Source organism: Poecilia reticulata, linkage group LG2 (assembly GCF_000633615.1).
Source record: "Poecilia reticulata strain Guanapo linkage group LG2, Guppy_female_1.0+MT, whole genome shotgun sequence".
Classification (NCBI taxonomy): domain Eukaryota; kingdom Metazoa; phylum Chordata; class Actinopteri; order Cyprinodontiformes; family Poeciliidae; genus Poecilia; species Poecilia reticulata.
Genome location: NC_024332.1, coordinates 7,129,795 through 7,143,619, shown reverse-complemented (window position 1 = coordinate 7,143,619; position 13,825 = coordinate 7,129,795). Strand labels below are relative to the sequence as shown.

The 13,825-nt window shown below is 40.6% G+C and overlaps 2 protein-coding genes and 1 non-coding gene across 4 annotated transcripts in view; 1 reads left to right on the top strand and 2 right to left on the bottom strand.

Annotated features, from left to right (window-relative positions):
* LOC103474049 (cilia- and flagella-associated protein 47) overlaps positions 1–9,014 on the bottom strand; it is a 35,830-nt gene extending 26,816 nt beyond the window's left edge. Inside the window, exons 1-16 of one of the 2 annotated variants that reach the window (XM_008424779.2) lie at positions 8,737–9,014; positions 5,602–5,762; positions 5,389–5,504; positions 5,142–5,286; positions 4,841–4,925; positions 4,486–4,626; positions 4,225–4,394; positions 3,766–3,860; positions 2,697–2,926; positions 2,418–2,610; positions 2,151–2,352; positions 1,873–2,004; positions 1,546–1,711; positions 1,354–1,450; positions 1,052–1,268; positions 5–252 (exon numbers count right to left, since the gene is read on the bottom strand). In XM_008424779.2, coding sequence (XP_008423001.1) covers positions 5–252; positions 1,052–1,268; positions 1,354–1,450; positions 1,546–1,711; positions 1,873–2,004; positions 2,151–2,352; positions 2,418–2,610; positions 2,697–2,926; positions 3,766–3,860; positions 4,225–4,394; positions 4,486–4,626; positions 4,841–4,925; positions 5,142–5,286; positions 5,389–5,504; positions 5,602–5,762; positions 8,737–8,880 — 2,542 coding nt within the window. In that variant the 5' untranslated portion in view covers positions 8,881–9,014. The remainder of the gene's footprint in view (positions 1–4; positions 253–1,051; positions 1,269–1,353; positions 1,451–1,545; positions 1,712–1,872; positions 2,005–2,150; positions 2,353–2,417; positions 2,611–2,696; positions 2,927–3,765; positions 3,861–4,224; positions 4,395–4,485; positions 4,627–4,840; positions 4,926–5,141; positions 5,287–5,388; positions 5,505–5,601; positions 5,763–8,736) is intronic. The other variant, XM_008424770.2, reaches the window with a different exon arrangement.
* trnad-guc (transfer RNA aspartic acid (anticodon GUC)) lies at positions 3,922–3,993 on the top strand. The gene has a single exon. It is a non-coding gene; the product is annotated as a tRNA-Asp (tRNA).
* An 839-nt stretch (positions 9,015–9,853) lies between the features above and the next one.
* Positions 9,854–13,548, bottom strand: nufip1 (nuclear FMR1 interacting protein 1). The gene is made up of 10 exons (XM_008424791.1): positions 13,201–13,548; positions 12,956–13,041; positions 12,395–12,499; positions 12,256–12,318; positions 12,106–12,182; positions 11,931–12,023; positions 11,436–11,599; positions 11,207–11,329; positions 10,872–11,119; positions 9,854–10,345 (listed from the first exon to the last, which is right to left on the bottom strand). Exons 1-10 carry the CDS (start codon positions 13,415–13,417, stop codon positions 9,920–9,922), a joined length of 1,602 nt encoding a protein of 533 aa, XP_008423013.1. The 5' UTR covers positions 13,418–13,548; the 3' UTR covers positions 9,854–9,919.
* Positions 13,549–13,825: the final 277 nt, after the last annotated feature.

Below are 13,825 nucleotides of genomic sequence, written 5' to 3'. Positions count from 1 at the left end.
GCACCTGTAGATGGGCGGATAGAGTACAACAGCAGGCCGCTCTCTGGGATAACTGGCTTCCAGGTGAATTCTGCTGCACAGTTGGACATGTTTCGAAGGGTCACTATGCCTCTGTACTCTGACCCTGCGAGCAGCACTGGGTTGGGGGTGAGCACCAGCAGGTTGGTGGACAGCTCCAGAGTCAAGAGGACCACCTCAGCTAGGATTAGGATCTGACCAGGGTGCTGCTGGTTGATGGTGTAGCTCAAGGAGCTGGAGAAATGAAAATACAGTCACTGTGATTTGCAGAAGTACTTTCACACACCTCAAACCCGTCCACGTTTTTGGAATTTCTCCCAACTTCAAACCTCAAGGGATTTCAGTGAGATTTCATGTGAAAGACCGATCCAAAGTGGGTCCAAGCGATTTTAAAACGATTTTATTGATCAAATTTTAGATTAAATTTGAGCATCTCATCTCACCAACGCACTCCTTGGGTTTTCCACAGTTCGCGGTGATGTCAGCACGCCCCAGGCAGCCATTTTGTTTGACAAGTTCGTTTTACATCTTCTGCTTATTTGGGCTTTGAATTTAGGTCAACTTTATGATGGAATATTAGGGCCAGGCAGAGATCGTGAGATTTTTAATTCCGAGAATAAAAATCCCAGTTTTACAAGAATACAGTCGTAGCAATATGAGAATAAAGTCATACGACAGTATAGTCAAAATGATTCAAGAATAAAGCATTAATATTAGAAGTAAGTCATAATATTAAGAGAATGAAGGAATAATCTTATGAGAACTCCAGCATGAAAAATAAAAAATTAAACAAGGAATGTTGAGCCTATTCTTAAGTTATTACTTTGGTATCAATTTTACAGACAGGCTAACACTTAAAATTTGAACACAACAGAATCAAATTGTTATCAGTAGCAGGACTTTGAAACGATTGAGTGTATTTGGAAGAAAGAATCACACGCAGTGAGCTGGTAACGTTTGACTGTGATGATCCTAGAAGCTTTTTTGTATTTCTTTCTTTTCAATCTATTGCCTGAAAAGAAAAAGAACTAGCCTTTTGAAGTGGCCAAGCACCGTGCTCTGAAATGTCAGGGGCACGATACTGTGGAAGAAGGGAGGCAAGACTTGGGACAGCATTGAGGAGCCCTGCAGCTCAACGCAGTTCACCTCCAGCTCAACCCAGATGTGCACCGGCAGGCGATTGACAAGATGCAAGTTCGTAGTGCACACTGAATTCAGAGCCACTGTGCCGAAGTTCACCGACGAGGGAGCTGTTTGAAAAGAGGGACATTTTGTTAATATTGCTTAGGCACATTCATTTCTGCTCTGTCGATGGTTTGGAAAAAAAAATCCTACTTATGTCGACTTGGTAGAACTCCAAAGGATTCAGAGTCCTTCTACAGTCTGCCACCTGCTGCCTGGTAGATGGAACTGTATTCACTGCTTCGAAAATCTGCAAAGAGTTCATGAGAAAATGTAAACAAAACACACACACACACAAAAATGATGTAACTGAACTAAATATCATTGAGTCACTTTGTATCTAACCTGATTGTCCCCGCTGTTTGTAATTTCACTAAAGTGTTTTAAATTGTAACTAGGGTTCATGTCTGAGTTCTTGGTGCTGTTTAGGTCTCTGATGCTGAACTCAGGAGGAACTAGTCCATTATGTGTATCAATCTCAAGGACGTCGTCATTCCCAGTCTGTTGCTGCCTAAAGACAAATCACATAATCAAGTTGAATTGTGTGGCTCTACAGTGGAAACAGAAAATAAAAAATCTTCTCTACAAATTAAAAAATTATGTTTTCCTCGAAGGAAAACTAAAATGTAAACTGTAGTTTGCAAAGCAAACCTCTCCCCGGTCTTCTCATACCGTCTTTGATAAAGTTGCCTGATAAAGTTTATGTAAATCTGCTGGTTGCGCCGTCTCAGCTCTTCCTCTTCCTTAGTGAAAGCATAGGTGGGGTCCACGTAGTTGTGGCGTGGCACTCCGGTAAAAATGGTCCTAAACGATTTCAAAACCACAACAAAAAAAAACATCGGTAAACTTCAGTAAAACACAGAAAACACACACACCAAAAATATCTAAAATGTATTTTTCTCCCTTGCTGTAAGAGTTAATTTTAAAAAGTTGTTGCCATTCATCTCTACCTATATTGTGTGTGTGGTGGTACTGGTTTGATGCTCGCAGGCCGATCGTTGGGGAAAGCCAGGAACTCGTCTACATCTGTGTCTGGGCTCATCGTCCTGCGATGCTTGTGTAGCTTTGCGGTGGCAATACGACCCAACATGCTGCAGTGATCCAGCTCTTTCAACCGGACGCAAGGCCGTAACCCGGCGGGACACTTTAGAGCTGCAGCGACACAGGAGGTCATTTCTGTTTCTGCAACACAATTGTCATTARTTTGTAACACTCACCAGAATGTAGTTTTTGTTGTGGGGGTATCTTCACACTGTCACATATTGCAGATAGGTGGAGCAATATTGTGTGGAAGCAGCCGACTTCGTTGGAGCTGCCGTCTTTCTGACACGCAACCCAACCTAGGATGTCTACCTTCTGACGCACATGGAAGGTTCCCTGCTGCCGTGCATTAAAAGTCAAAACTACATCCTGGAGAATATGGGGGTGGGGGGATGCTCCTCTGTTAAAACTGCGGGGGTTTAGAAAGCACCACCTAAAGCTGGCGACCGTCTCACCTGGTACTGCCCAGGGGCAATGGTTCCCGTTCGAGGATGGGCAGTAAAGTGTGCCAACTTGCGAAAGCGGAATCTGATTGGAAGTTGAGGGCAGAGGTTCTGGAGCACGCACAGAAGATCTGAATGCTGGCCCATTGCACAGTGGGAGAAATCAAACGTGTCAGAGGGAGAGGGCACCAGAGCCACAGGAATTCCGGAACCGGTTACTGCCACCTCCACGCTGCTGTCAACTAAATTAAAACAATAAGCGTCATTAAGGCAATCAGTCCCCATTTGTTCTGATCCTCTATATTTATTGGAATATACTAGGAATACATTTTAACATTTGGTCTGTAGAGAAATCCGTGCTCTGTTCAGACGTTAAGATGCTATATTAATACCTCTTACAGATTTGACACAACTTGACAGTATCAACAGTTAAAGCCGTTAACATTAGCTTTGTAACTAAAGTTAGCATCTTAGCTAATTTTGATATAAAAGTTAAGCTTGACATACCGAATGGAGTGAGTCAGTTTGAGCCAACATGAGAGTGGTAGTCTACATATCATTGACAGCATTTTAGCTAAATATGACATTTTAGTTAATTTAGGTTATACAGTTTACATTACTGGATGGAGTAACACAATATTAGTCAACATGCTAGCATGCTACTGACATAATTTTAGCTAATGTTAGCATTTTAGATCATTTTAGCTCATGCGCTATTGTTTACGTACTGTAGAGAGTAAGTCAAAGTTTGTTAACATGCTAGTAATACCCCTCATGATAGTGACATAATTATAGCTAACCCGTAGATAATTTTACTATATAGGTAAACCTTAAGATACTGCATGGTACAAGTCAATGTTATAGAACACAGGGATTTTAGCAAACTTTAGCATTTTAGCTAACTTTAGTTTATACACCCCTGTATTAGATGGAGCATGTAACTGTTAGTCAACGTGATGGGCTTTGAAACTCAAACTTGAGGCCCACAGAACCTAACTTGGCATTATATTCATGCAGMATAATAGCCCTTTTTAGTCCAGTCCTCAATAACAATTTCAGCACCGTGTTCCTGTGAGAGTACCTGTAGGTAGAGTGAAGCCATGTTTGCAGCTCACAACATCAAACAGGAGAAACAGACAGTAGTCCTGTCGCCCAGGTGAAGTACTACGCCACCCCCTGGCAAATAGAGCACAAGGAAACTGTGAAATACAGACATGTATTTCTTGCTGCTATCATCTCCTCGTTAGTATAGTGGTGAGTATCCCCGCCTGTCACGCGGGAGACCGGGGTTCGATTCCCCGACGGGGAGTAATATTTATTTTTCTTCAATTTTTGGGGGGGGTTTTCATTATTATTCTTTCTTATACCTTTGATGCTTTTAAGGTAGGTCAATCCTGATCAACATACATGCATTGCCTTGAATTAATATTATCAATCTACTAATACTATAAACTAAAACTAATACTAGATGAGCTAACACAAAATCTTTCCTGAACATGAATTTCCAACAAGTCTTTGTAGTGTTTTAGGACAAATGTACCTCCTGGGTTTGGGACTGAATCGTACTGCCACTGTGGTAGTGTCATATGGACTCAGTCGACCATGTGCAGGCACACACTCCAAGACCCGGAAAGCAGAATGTCTGGTTGAGCTGCAGTTCTTCATTCTCTCCAGCAGGGTGGTGCCTGTGCTCTTCTGAAGGTCTGTTTCCTGCAAACACAGTAGGAACACTGAATAAGACAATGTTTTTGGTCTCCTCCCTCGCCCCCTTGCAAAATAGAGATGTTGTTTTCAAACTCACTGCCTCAATACCAGCAGTTTTATCCAGCAGCAGGCAGACCCAGTCACAAGAAATGGGAGAGTTATTTCTTAGTAGCACTTTCTGTTCGCTGAAGGCCCCAAAGTAGACAGGTCCAAACCACAAACAGGGAAGGGGGAAGCCCTACAACATGTTCAAGCAATTAAAACAGAAATGTAAATAATACTAATAATAAATTTAAGATTTACAGTTTACAGTGTCTTAGAAAAGAATTTAAACTACATACATTTTTCCTGCGGTCGCATTTTGACGTAAAAATCACCACCCCACATCTAGCATTTTGTATTTTGCATGCAACACTGTCATTCTATCTATGTGTGACTTTGAATCAATGTACCTGGACGTCAGAAACCTCAAGATGCTGCTCCACCACTTCAGCCTGGATACTGAAAAGAACATCTGAGCAATCCTGGAGCATCACCCTCAGGAAGAAATATGCCAAGATCACAGTTGTCATTATCCAGTTTGAGTAAGACCCATTTACCATTTCAGCAGACAAAAACGTCTAATAGATAGTTAATTATAGAACTACATCACTTAAGTTTTTTTTAAATAAATGACCTTCTAAATAGTTTCTGATTCTTGTAATACATGCTAAATATTCATAGTAATGACGGTTGGTGGTTTTAATAACATACAGAGCCTCTTCAGCAATAAGCCCAGGTCTGTCCACACACAGTTCCACTGTCAGCCACAAGGTGGTGCCAGCTTCTATGATTCCGTGTGACGGGAAGAACTGGAGGGAGAACGATTCACTCCTTTCATACTTCACTTGGAATCGACCTTCAGCAGTAACACACACACACATACACAAAGGTATACAGCCTGGATTACTATCACAGTGTCATATAATATCACCTGTCAAATAACAAACACCTGACTTACCAGGTGCTGATCCGATGTTAATAATTGGATGCATTTTGCTGACCACTTGATTGCTGGCGACAAGGCATCCAAAGTCTAGCCATGAGTCCATAATGAAAGAGGGAAGTCTGGGAAGTCTGCAGTCAAAGACGCAGCATTACAAGCACCGCAGACACAATAGGCAAGTGTGGCTGAAAACAGCTTTTGGTATATCAGACTTAGAGAACTTCATACCCTGTTACTGGAACTTTGAGGATTTCCTGCTCGTCTATACATATCCGAATGGAGTCTTTGATCTTCTCCTCCTCAGTAACTGGAGTGAACTCCAGCGTGCCTCTAATACAAAATCCCGGTGGCAAAAACCAAAGTCGACCCAATCTGATTAATTTAAAGATCTTTAGGGAAAGAGAGGTCAAAGAGAAAAACATACCATTAGGTGTTGAAAGTGGTGCCACACCACTGGAACATTTTCAAATCTTTGCCTTTACAACCACAGACCTAAACACTGTATAGCATTGCATACAATGCCATATTCATCGTGTACACATTGTATACAATTGTATACATTCTATACACATTGTATACATTGCATATACAAAACTTTTTGCATTTCAGTGATTCTTGAGAATAGGGACAGAACAAGTCCTATGGATAAAGCACAAAATTTGATTAAAATATGCACAAAATAAAATTTTTTCAAATATCTGACTAAACTAACCTGGGTCATGTGAGCACAACAATGTATATTTCCTGGTGTCTGCTGAATATTTTTTTATTTTAAACATTGTAGTCGGTGGATGATGCCTGTAAAATCCCTTGTCCAGGAGCAGAACTCAATACATTATGATAGTTTAAAATAATTAAAGAAATACTAAAAGTATATATTATGACAATTAAGCATAAGTAGTCCTATAAATAATTATAAAAGTAGCAATAAATTGAATTAAAATTAATTTTTATATATTTTCCAACTCCATTGAAATTTGTCCCTAGTTTTTGTCGACACCGTCAGACATGAAAAGAATGTAAAAAAAATCATGCATTATTGGGGGGCACCAGAACGTCTGAGGACCCCAAGACCTCCTCCTTTCTCTTCCTTTGCTAAGAGGGCTAGTTGTTCGAGGGCTAGTCTGGTTAGTTTATGTTATTCTTTAGTTTTTTCTTCAGTTTTATTCCTAAGTTGCTTGTCCCAACCATGATGTGTCAACACTATAACTGAGAATTTACAAAACTTTGATGAAATTTTGCGAAATAAAAGCTTAATTTTAGTAAAATGTAAAGATTTCATAGACCTGATGAGCTACAATATGGCCTCCTTCAGAATAACATCATATAAATTGAGATAGTTTGGCATTTTGTCAACTCCGTCAGATGTCAACTCCATCAGAGTTCTTGTGACTCTTTAAGTGAAATTGCTGTCAAATCTTACTTAAATGTGCAATTAATTCATTTTAATGTATTTTACATAAATTGCATTACTTCACATGTATCAAGTTTTTCATTCTACTCCCTAGTTTGTCACCACCTTCAGTTCTGTCCACTCCGTCATGCACTGTCAACTCCGTCAGATGGACTTTTTGTTGTTTTTTGTTTTAAATAATATTTCTTTTGTTTCTTGAGAAGCATTTTTCTGTAAAATGAGTAAAAATATCACTAATAGGGTATTTTAAAAATCATTTTATATTTATTTTTGTCAGATGTTGATGACAAAGTTCTGGGTCAGATCGATTAAAAATTTTATTTTTAAAAGGATTTTGCAACTGGGAGCCTGCACCTTAGCATCTTTACATTTCCAAAACATTATTTGTCATATTTGCATACATGTGGATGATGTGGTCCTGTTGGCTTCATCAGATCGTGATCTGCAGCTCTCGCTGGAACGGTTCGCAGCTGAGTGTGAAGCGGCCGGGATGAGGCTCAGTGCCTCCAAATCCGAGGCCATGGTCTTGAGCCGGAAAAGGGTAGAGTGCCTTCTCCGGGTCAGGGGGTTTGTCCTGCCTCAAGTGGAGGAGTTCACGAATGAGGGATGAAGGGAGCGGGAGATCGACAGGGGCAGCATCTGCCGTGAAGCGGGCCCTGTACAGGTCCATCGTGGTGAAGAGAGAGCTGAGTCACAAAGCGAAGCTCTCGATTTACCGGTCGATCTACGTTCCCACCCTCATCTATGGTCATGAGCTTTGGGTCATGACCGAAAGAACGAGATCCTGGATACAAGCGGCCGAAATAGGTTTCCTCCGCAGGGTGGCTGGGCTCTCTCTTAGAGATAGGGTGAGAAGTTCGGTCATCCGGGAGGGACTCAGAGTAGAGCCGCTGCTCCTCCACGTCGAGAGGAGCCAGTTGAGGTGGCTCAGGCATCTGGTAAGGATGCCTCCTGGACGCCTCCCTGGTGAGGTGTTCTGGGCACGTGCCACCGGGAGGAGGCCTCGGGGCAGACCCAGGACACGCTGGAGGGACCATGTCTCTCGGCTGGCCTGGGAACGCCTTGGGATTCCCCCGGAGGAGCTGGAAGAAGTGGCTGGGGAGAGGGAAGTCTGGGCCTCCCTTCTGAAGCTGCTGCCCCCGCGACTCGACCCCGGATAAGAGGCAGAAAATGGATGGATGGATGGCATACATAAGGTTGAGAAATAATTTAAAAAAAATATGGGAAAATTAAAACCCATTTTGTCCCAATTCTCAAGAATCACTGATTTACTAAAACTAGATTTTAGTTATGGCATGCTAAAATGTAGTAATTAATAAAAGTACTTTTCGAAAGCTCTCATTGTTTGTGAAACGAAGACTGAACTGGACTGTTTCTGTTTCTCGTTTGTTTTAGTAAAAAAAAAAAAAAAGAAAAGAAAGAAAAGTTTATTAAATAACGTCCGAAAACTTTTCATATTTTTTATTTGTTTTAACAACAAATTTCTTAAATATGCAAAAAATATAAATATAACCCAGTCAATAAAATAAATGTAGGTCTATATCTGTAGTAGCGTAGTTGGCCGTTTTGTAACTCGTGAAATTGATCAGCTTTGAAAGAAAAATGCGGTTAATCACATTTAATTCAATATTTAATAAAGGGACTTTTTCGCATGGCGCTGGGTTGGGCAACTTTTTTAAATGCATACTTTAAAACTATTTTTTGCATTTACTTAAGTTATGTTTGACACGTCAAGCCAATAACAATGATAACAATTTGTTGCAAAGAAACGTCCGAAGCGGCAAATACTTTGAGAAGCTTACTTCTTCTATTCGATAAGCTATCGAACTCCGCCATTTTGCTGTAATTGGCTGGTTAATTAACTAGTAACAATATGCACATTTGGTAAATGCTCAACATTTATAAATTCATAACCACATTTAATTCCCAAATACCTGTAAATACGTTACCTTCAGCGCTGGCTTTTCAACAAATATCTTCCTGGATATTTTCCCAATATTTGTAATCGAGACAGCCTTCTTGTAAACTTCCCCAACTTTCATATCCTTGAATTCTAGAAACGGGGGTTCCACTCGAATACCCTTTGCTGCCATAATGAATGCCTCTGCAATTAAAATGCAGAAGAAAGTAATTGCTTTTATAGCCGCGGAACAATGGCGTACTTAATTCAGTTTGTTGACCCATACGCCGTTGGTCAACTTCACCGTTGCTACCCAGACGTGAATAGCGAGAGCTCAGGTGGTTTCTAGGATACTGCGCATGCTTGTTTTTTCCTCCTAGGCCAGCACACGAGGGCGGAGCAGCCTCTGTCACTGCACTTCGGCCAATGGCCTCTTGACTTGTTGAGTCGAGTTTAACTTACCAAACACATAATATCAAGCATACAGCAATTATAAACCGAATGTCGCCACATTGTATTAAAATGTATTGCATCAAACACTACTTATGTCTTTCAAGGAAGACTGTGGAATCGGTACGAGTTACCTTAATTTAGTACTTCAACTCCCAATCCTTATAGCCTTTACCGACATATTACTAAGGATTATAATTGTTCTTTCTCCGTCACGAAATTCTCAAAGAAAACTAAGTTTTCTCCGTAACACACAGGGTCAAAGCCATTCATACACATTAAATACAGATGTACCCTTTGATGTAGAAAACATCAAAGGGTAATCCTGACCACAGCAGAATTTTTTTTTTTAAAGTTTGCATCATTATGCTGTGAGGATTTTATTTTCTTAATACTAAAAGATAATTTTAGATTCAGATCAGTTTATAAAGTATTTTGGGTTTGTTTCAGAATACTGCAGATTCTATGTAATTAAGTAATGGAAGTTTGGTGAAAGTTATTCAGTTTGAAAAGTATGTTTGGATGAAAAATGTCCAAAACCATCAAACTTTAAACCTACCATGAGTGTGAAACCGCTGGAGAGTTTGTTCTATAAAGTTGTTTCCCTGGACAATCATGATAGACTTTGTATACCCCGTTATAAAAATTCACAGTTGATCTATTTTGTAAATAAACTTATTTATTCTACAACAAAATGATTAATTCCACCTAAAACAAAAAGCAACAAAATGACTCTTTACAAGAAAAATAATTATATCCTTTCAACCCAATGTCTTAAAAAATTATTTCAAAGAACAGCCATCCATTTCCCATATTTCATCATCATAGACATTAGATTTAGACTTGATATTATTTGTGCTGGTGGGATCTTGACTGTTGTGGGCCGAGGCAGTCTTTTCTTCAATACTTTGGACAGACTCTCTAGAACTTTCTTCAGTTCTTTCAGCAGATTCACTGCCTAAACCTTCAATATCTCTGCTGTCCGGGACAATCAGAGTTTCAAAATGTCTCTCATCGTGAACATTGGAGTCTGATCGGGACACGGGCTCTTCTTCAAGTTCACTGGTTGCAGAAACTGTCAAGTTTTCCTGATTCATCTCCTCTCGGTCCTGAGATCCGTTTTCCAGCCCGAAAAAGTGGTTGCGGACAACATATCGTACACACTGCAGCAGAACATTCCTCTCGTGGCGGATGTCTGGGGCCAGTAACTACACAAAGGGGGGGAAAAAAAACAGTCATAAGTGATAATGAATATTTTGATGGATGGACAATGGAGTGAATTAGACTGAAAATGACATTTGTTTGAGACGTACCGATCATTTCGTTCAGATTTACAACTTTGTAAAGCTATGACCTCCTAATGTCAATTTCAACTAATTCCAATTTCTCTCCAAGAACTACAATTACAAGTGTTTTTACTAAAACTTACTCTATTTTACTTGCCCTTACCCTTAGTAAGAGCTAATGTCCCTTACTACAGGGGTGATAGCCCTTGTAGGGCAAATAGCCCTACAAGGGCAAATAGCGATTAGCCTATTTAGTAACGACTAATGGCTAATATAAGATGTTAAAACGTTTTTAGCATCATATACTAGTCATTGTATATGAAATGTTACATTTCCAACCAGTCAATCACTAATGATGATGTTCAAAGTGAAACCTCGTTTCGACCAAACAAAAGATTTGTTGGTGCATCTCTTAAATTTCTGCTAGTTTTATCTCATATAAAAATACCATTTCCAGTAAAGTCGCGCGGCGTGACTGAGGCGTGACTCTGTGTCTTTGTCCCCTTCCTCCTCTCCTCCCTCCTCCTCTTCTCTCATTCCACATGCCAGGGCCAGAGGTTGGTTGAGGAACTGTCCGAGTCTCGCTGGGCTTTTCCACGTGTTTAGAGCACGGACTGTCCTCGGAAGTTGGTGTCACTTTGTTTAGCAGGGTCTCGTTTTCTCTGACAACTTCTTTGGCTCTCAGAACGGGGACATCTACAAAAAGCAAAGATCTGGTTAAACACAGAAGAACAACAGAAAGACACGGTCTAATATTTGTCTGGAAGAAACCTAGAAGCGTACCTTCTGGCTCCTCGTCGCTTTCACTCATAGAACCGTAGTTAGCCAGTAATGACCCAAGGGCTGAGCTCATCTGTTTCGGGGCCACAACCAGGCCAGCCGAACTGGGCTCCTCTTTGTCTGAATCTGGGAGGAAACCAGAAACAGAGCCAACATCTGTGACTAAAACTGTCATTTGTGGCTTTGCTTCTAAAAATTCACCATCAAACCATTAGCTTACTTATTTACTAACCTTGGTCAGTACTGGCCAGCACTCCTAGTGGGTCTCCCCCCGTGGAGAGATGGTTAAGAGGTTTGGGGGTCTCTGCAGCAGTGTCGTTTAATGGGAGGGGCCCTCTGTTAGCCCAACCATGACCTCGACCTCTGCCTCTGCCTCTCCCTCTGCCTCTCATGCGCCTGAGAACAAATATTAAAGTATATATATGCATTTTTACAGATCTGAAGTGTCTTACTTAAAACAATAAGGAAAAGAACTGGACTACTACTCAGTGGTTCCCAAAGAACAACCTCCAAGTTATTGAGATCCTTGGCTAAGTTTCCAAGTTAAGAGTTTTGATAATCTTTAAAAAAATACCTATCGTAACCGAGCCAAAGATGAAAGTCAACCTTTTTTTACTACTTGACACAAAAGTACCTCAAGAAAGTTTTTAATTAGTCTCAAATTTTCCAAGAAAAGACAATTTGCAGTTTCCATCAGATACTAACAAGAGACGATGCCCATATTCACCCAAACTGAGTCGTTTCAAGAACGCCTCCGATCTGCTCCCGCACCTCCATGACTCTTTTCTTCCTCTCGATATTCTGAATTGTCGGGTAGTTTCTGCACATAAAACAAATCGGAATCTGGTTATAGAACAGGAATTAGAGGTGGCAAAATATCTCAAAATGGCATGCGAACTAACTTGCGCCTCTCCTCTCTCCATTTAGCAATCTCTTCTGGAGTATCCAGCTTGATTCTTTTGGCCCCTGGTGCGTGGCTCTGTTTTTAGAACATATGTACACATTAGAAAGAAGGAAACGTTAAGTGATGCTCAAGGATGTGGCCTACGCACGTTCTCCCAGTGAATGGCAACCAGCTTTACATGAGCCATGAAGTTGCAGTCAGGTACAGAACACTGTGGATGATATTTCATACAGCGATCGGTTATGATTCGGATGTTATCCAGAAAGTGCCCAGTGGCAGAGAAATACCTTGACATGCTGCAAAACGTGCTCGTCGTATTTCTGCTGGTTCTTAAAGCCCCGGTCACAGGTGTCGCAGTAATGGGAAAACTCCGGCTCCTTCTTGTTTCTTTGCTGTGAATTCAATGAAAGATCCAAATAAAGAGAAAAGACACCATTATGCTCGGAACAGTACTCGTATACGCTTTGGACTTTTTACATATTTTTTGACGTCACAACCTAAAACTTTTTATTTTATGTAATGGAACAACAGATTTGTAAATATTTGTAAAGTGGAAGGACAAACAGTTCATGAAATTTGAATCAGCAAAAGAATTTTTCTTTACTGCATAGGGCACCAAGCTTCCAGCGCAAGGGGCCCAAATCCTTGTAAATCCAGCCCTGGATATCAAAGTAAGAAGGACTGAAATCATTTGGAAAACCTTGTATCCTATTTATTTAAATTTAAGCATGACAAAATATCCATGTTTGGGTTTACGTAAGACCCAATGTGAAAAAGTTCAAAAAGTGATGGATATTTTTTTAAGTCACTAAAGTTAATACAGATTTTTTTTTTAATAAAGAAATCACCTTTTTGCCTTGTTGATAGGGAGGTCTGTAGCTCTGTCTGCCACCGGGATATCCAGCTTGATACCGCTCACCGCCAAAATGCTGATCTGAGAAGAAATCCACGATTAGACAACTTTCATGCAAATCAATCCTAAAATGTTTACAAGTTAAAGAGGCAAACATTTTGCTGTTATCAATAGGCCTACCAGATCAGATCTGGAGAACTGGACTTAAACGCTGAAATACAAACTGTATAATTCACTTACTGAATTGTGGTTTAGGTCCATAGTAAGCAGGTCCATTCGCTTGGCCGTGATAGTAGCCGCCTTGGCCCCAGCTGGGCTCAAAGGGCGTTTGTCCCCAGCTCCACATGCTGGGGTGGAAGCTGCTGGAGCGGGGCTGCTGCTGCGGCTGCGGCTGTTGCATGAAGTTCGGTGGAGGACAGCTGAAGTCCGGGGGAGGGTAACGTTCAGAATCACCCATTTCTATCGGTAGGTCGCTTTTTATTTAACCGCTGTTGGTAATGTTTAGCAAAACTCTACTAAAACTTCTCCTCCGCGTACCCCTCCAGAGCGCACATGCTCGTTCTGGAGTTCGTCACTTCCGTGTCAACAGGAAAGACGCTGTGCTACATTCAAAGATGTCGGAAATCGAAACTCTATTAAAGCTTCTCGCGAAGCAATTCATGGACACAGACAAAAATAGTTTCATTTAATTAAGATTTCGAGTATGTTAATAAATTAAATTACAGTGTTTTTCGTAAGACGGTTACGAAATACTAGTGTTATCGTGCTTTATTTCTTTATTTGTAATATAATATAATATAATATAATATAATATAATATAATATAATATAATATAATCTCTCTCTCTCTCTCTCTCTCTCTCTCT

Excerpts from the sequence above, each read along its gene's own strand:
- nufip1 (XM_008424791.1), bottom strand. The coding sequence starts at position 13,417 with ATGGGTGATTCTGAACGTTACCCTCCCCCGGACTTCAGCTGTCCTCCA. Across the intron at positions 13,042-13,200 it reads TGGACCTAAACCACAATTCA|ATCAGCATTTTGGCGGTGAG; the intron begins GTAAGTGAATTA and ends ATTTCTTCTCAG. Across the intron at positions 12,500-12,955 it reads CCTATCAACAAGGCAAAAAG|CAAAGAAACAAGAAGGAGCC; the intron begins GTGATTTCTTTA and ends TTGAATTCACAG.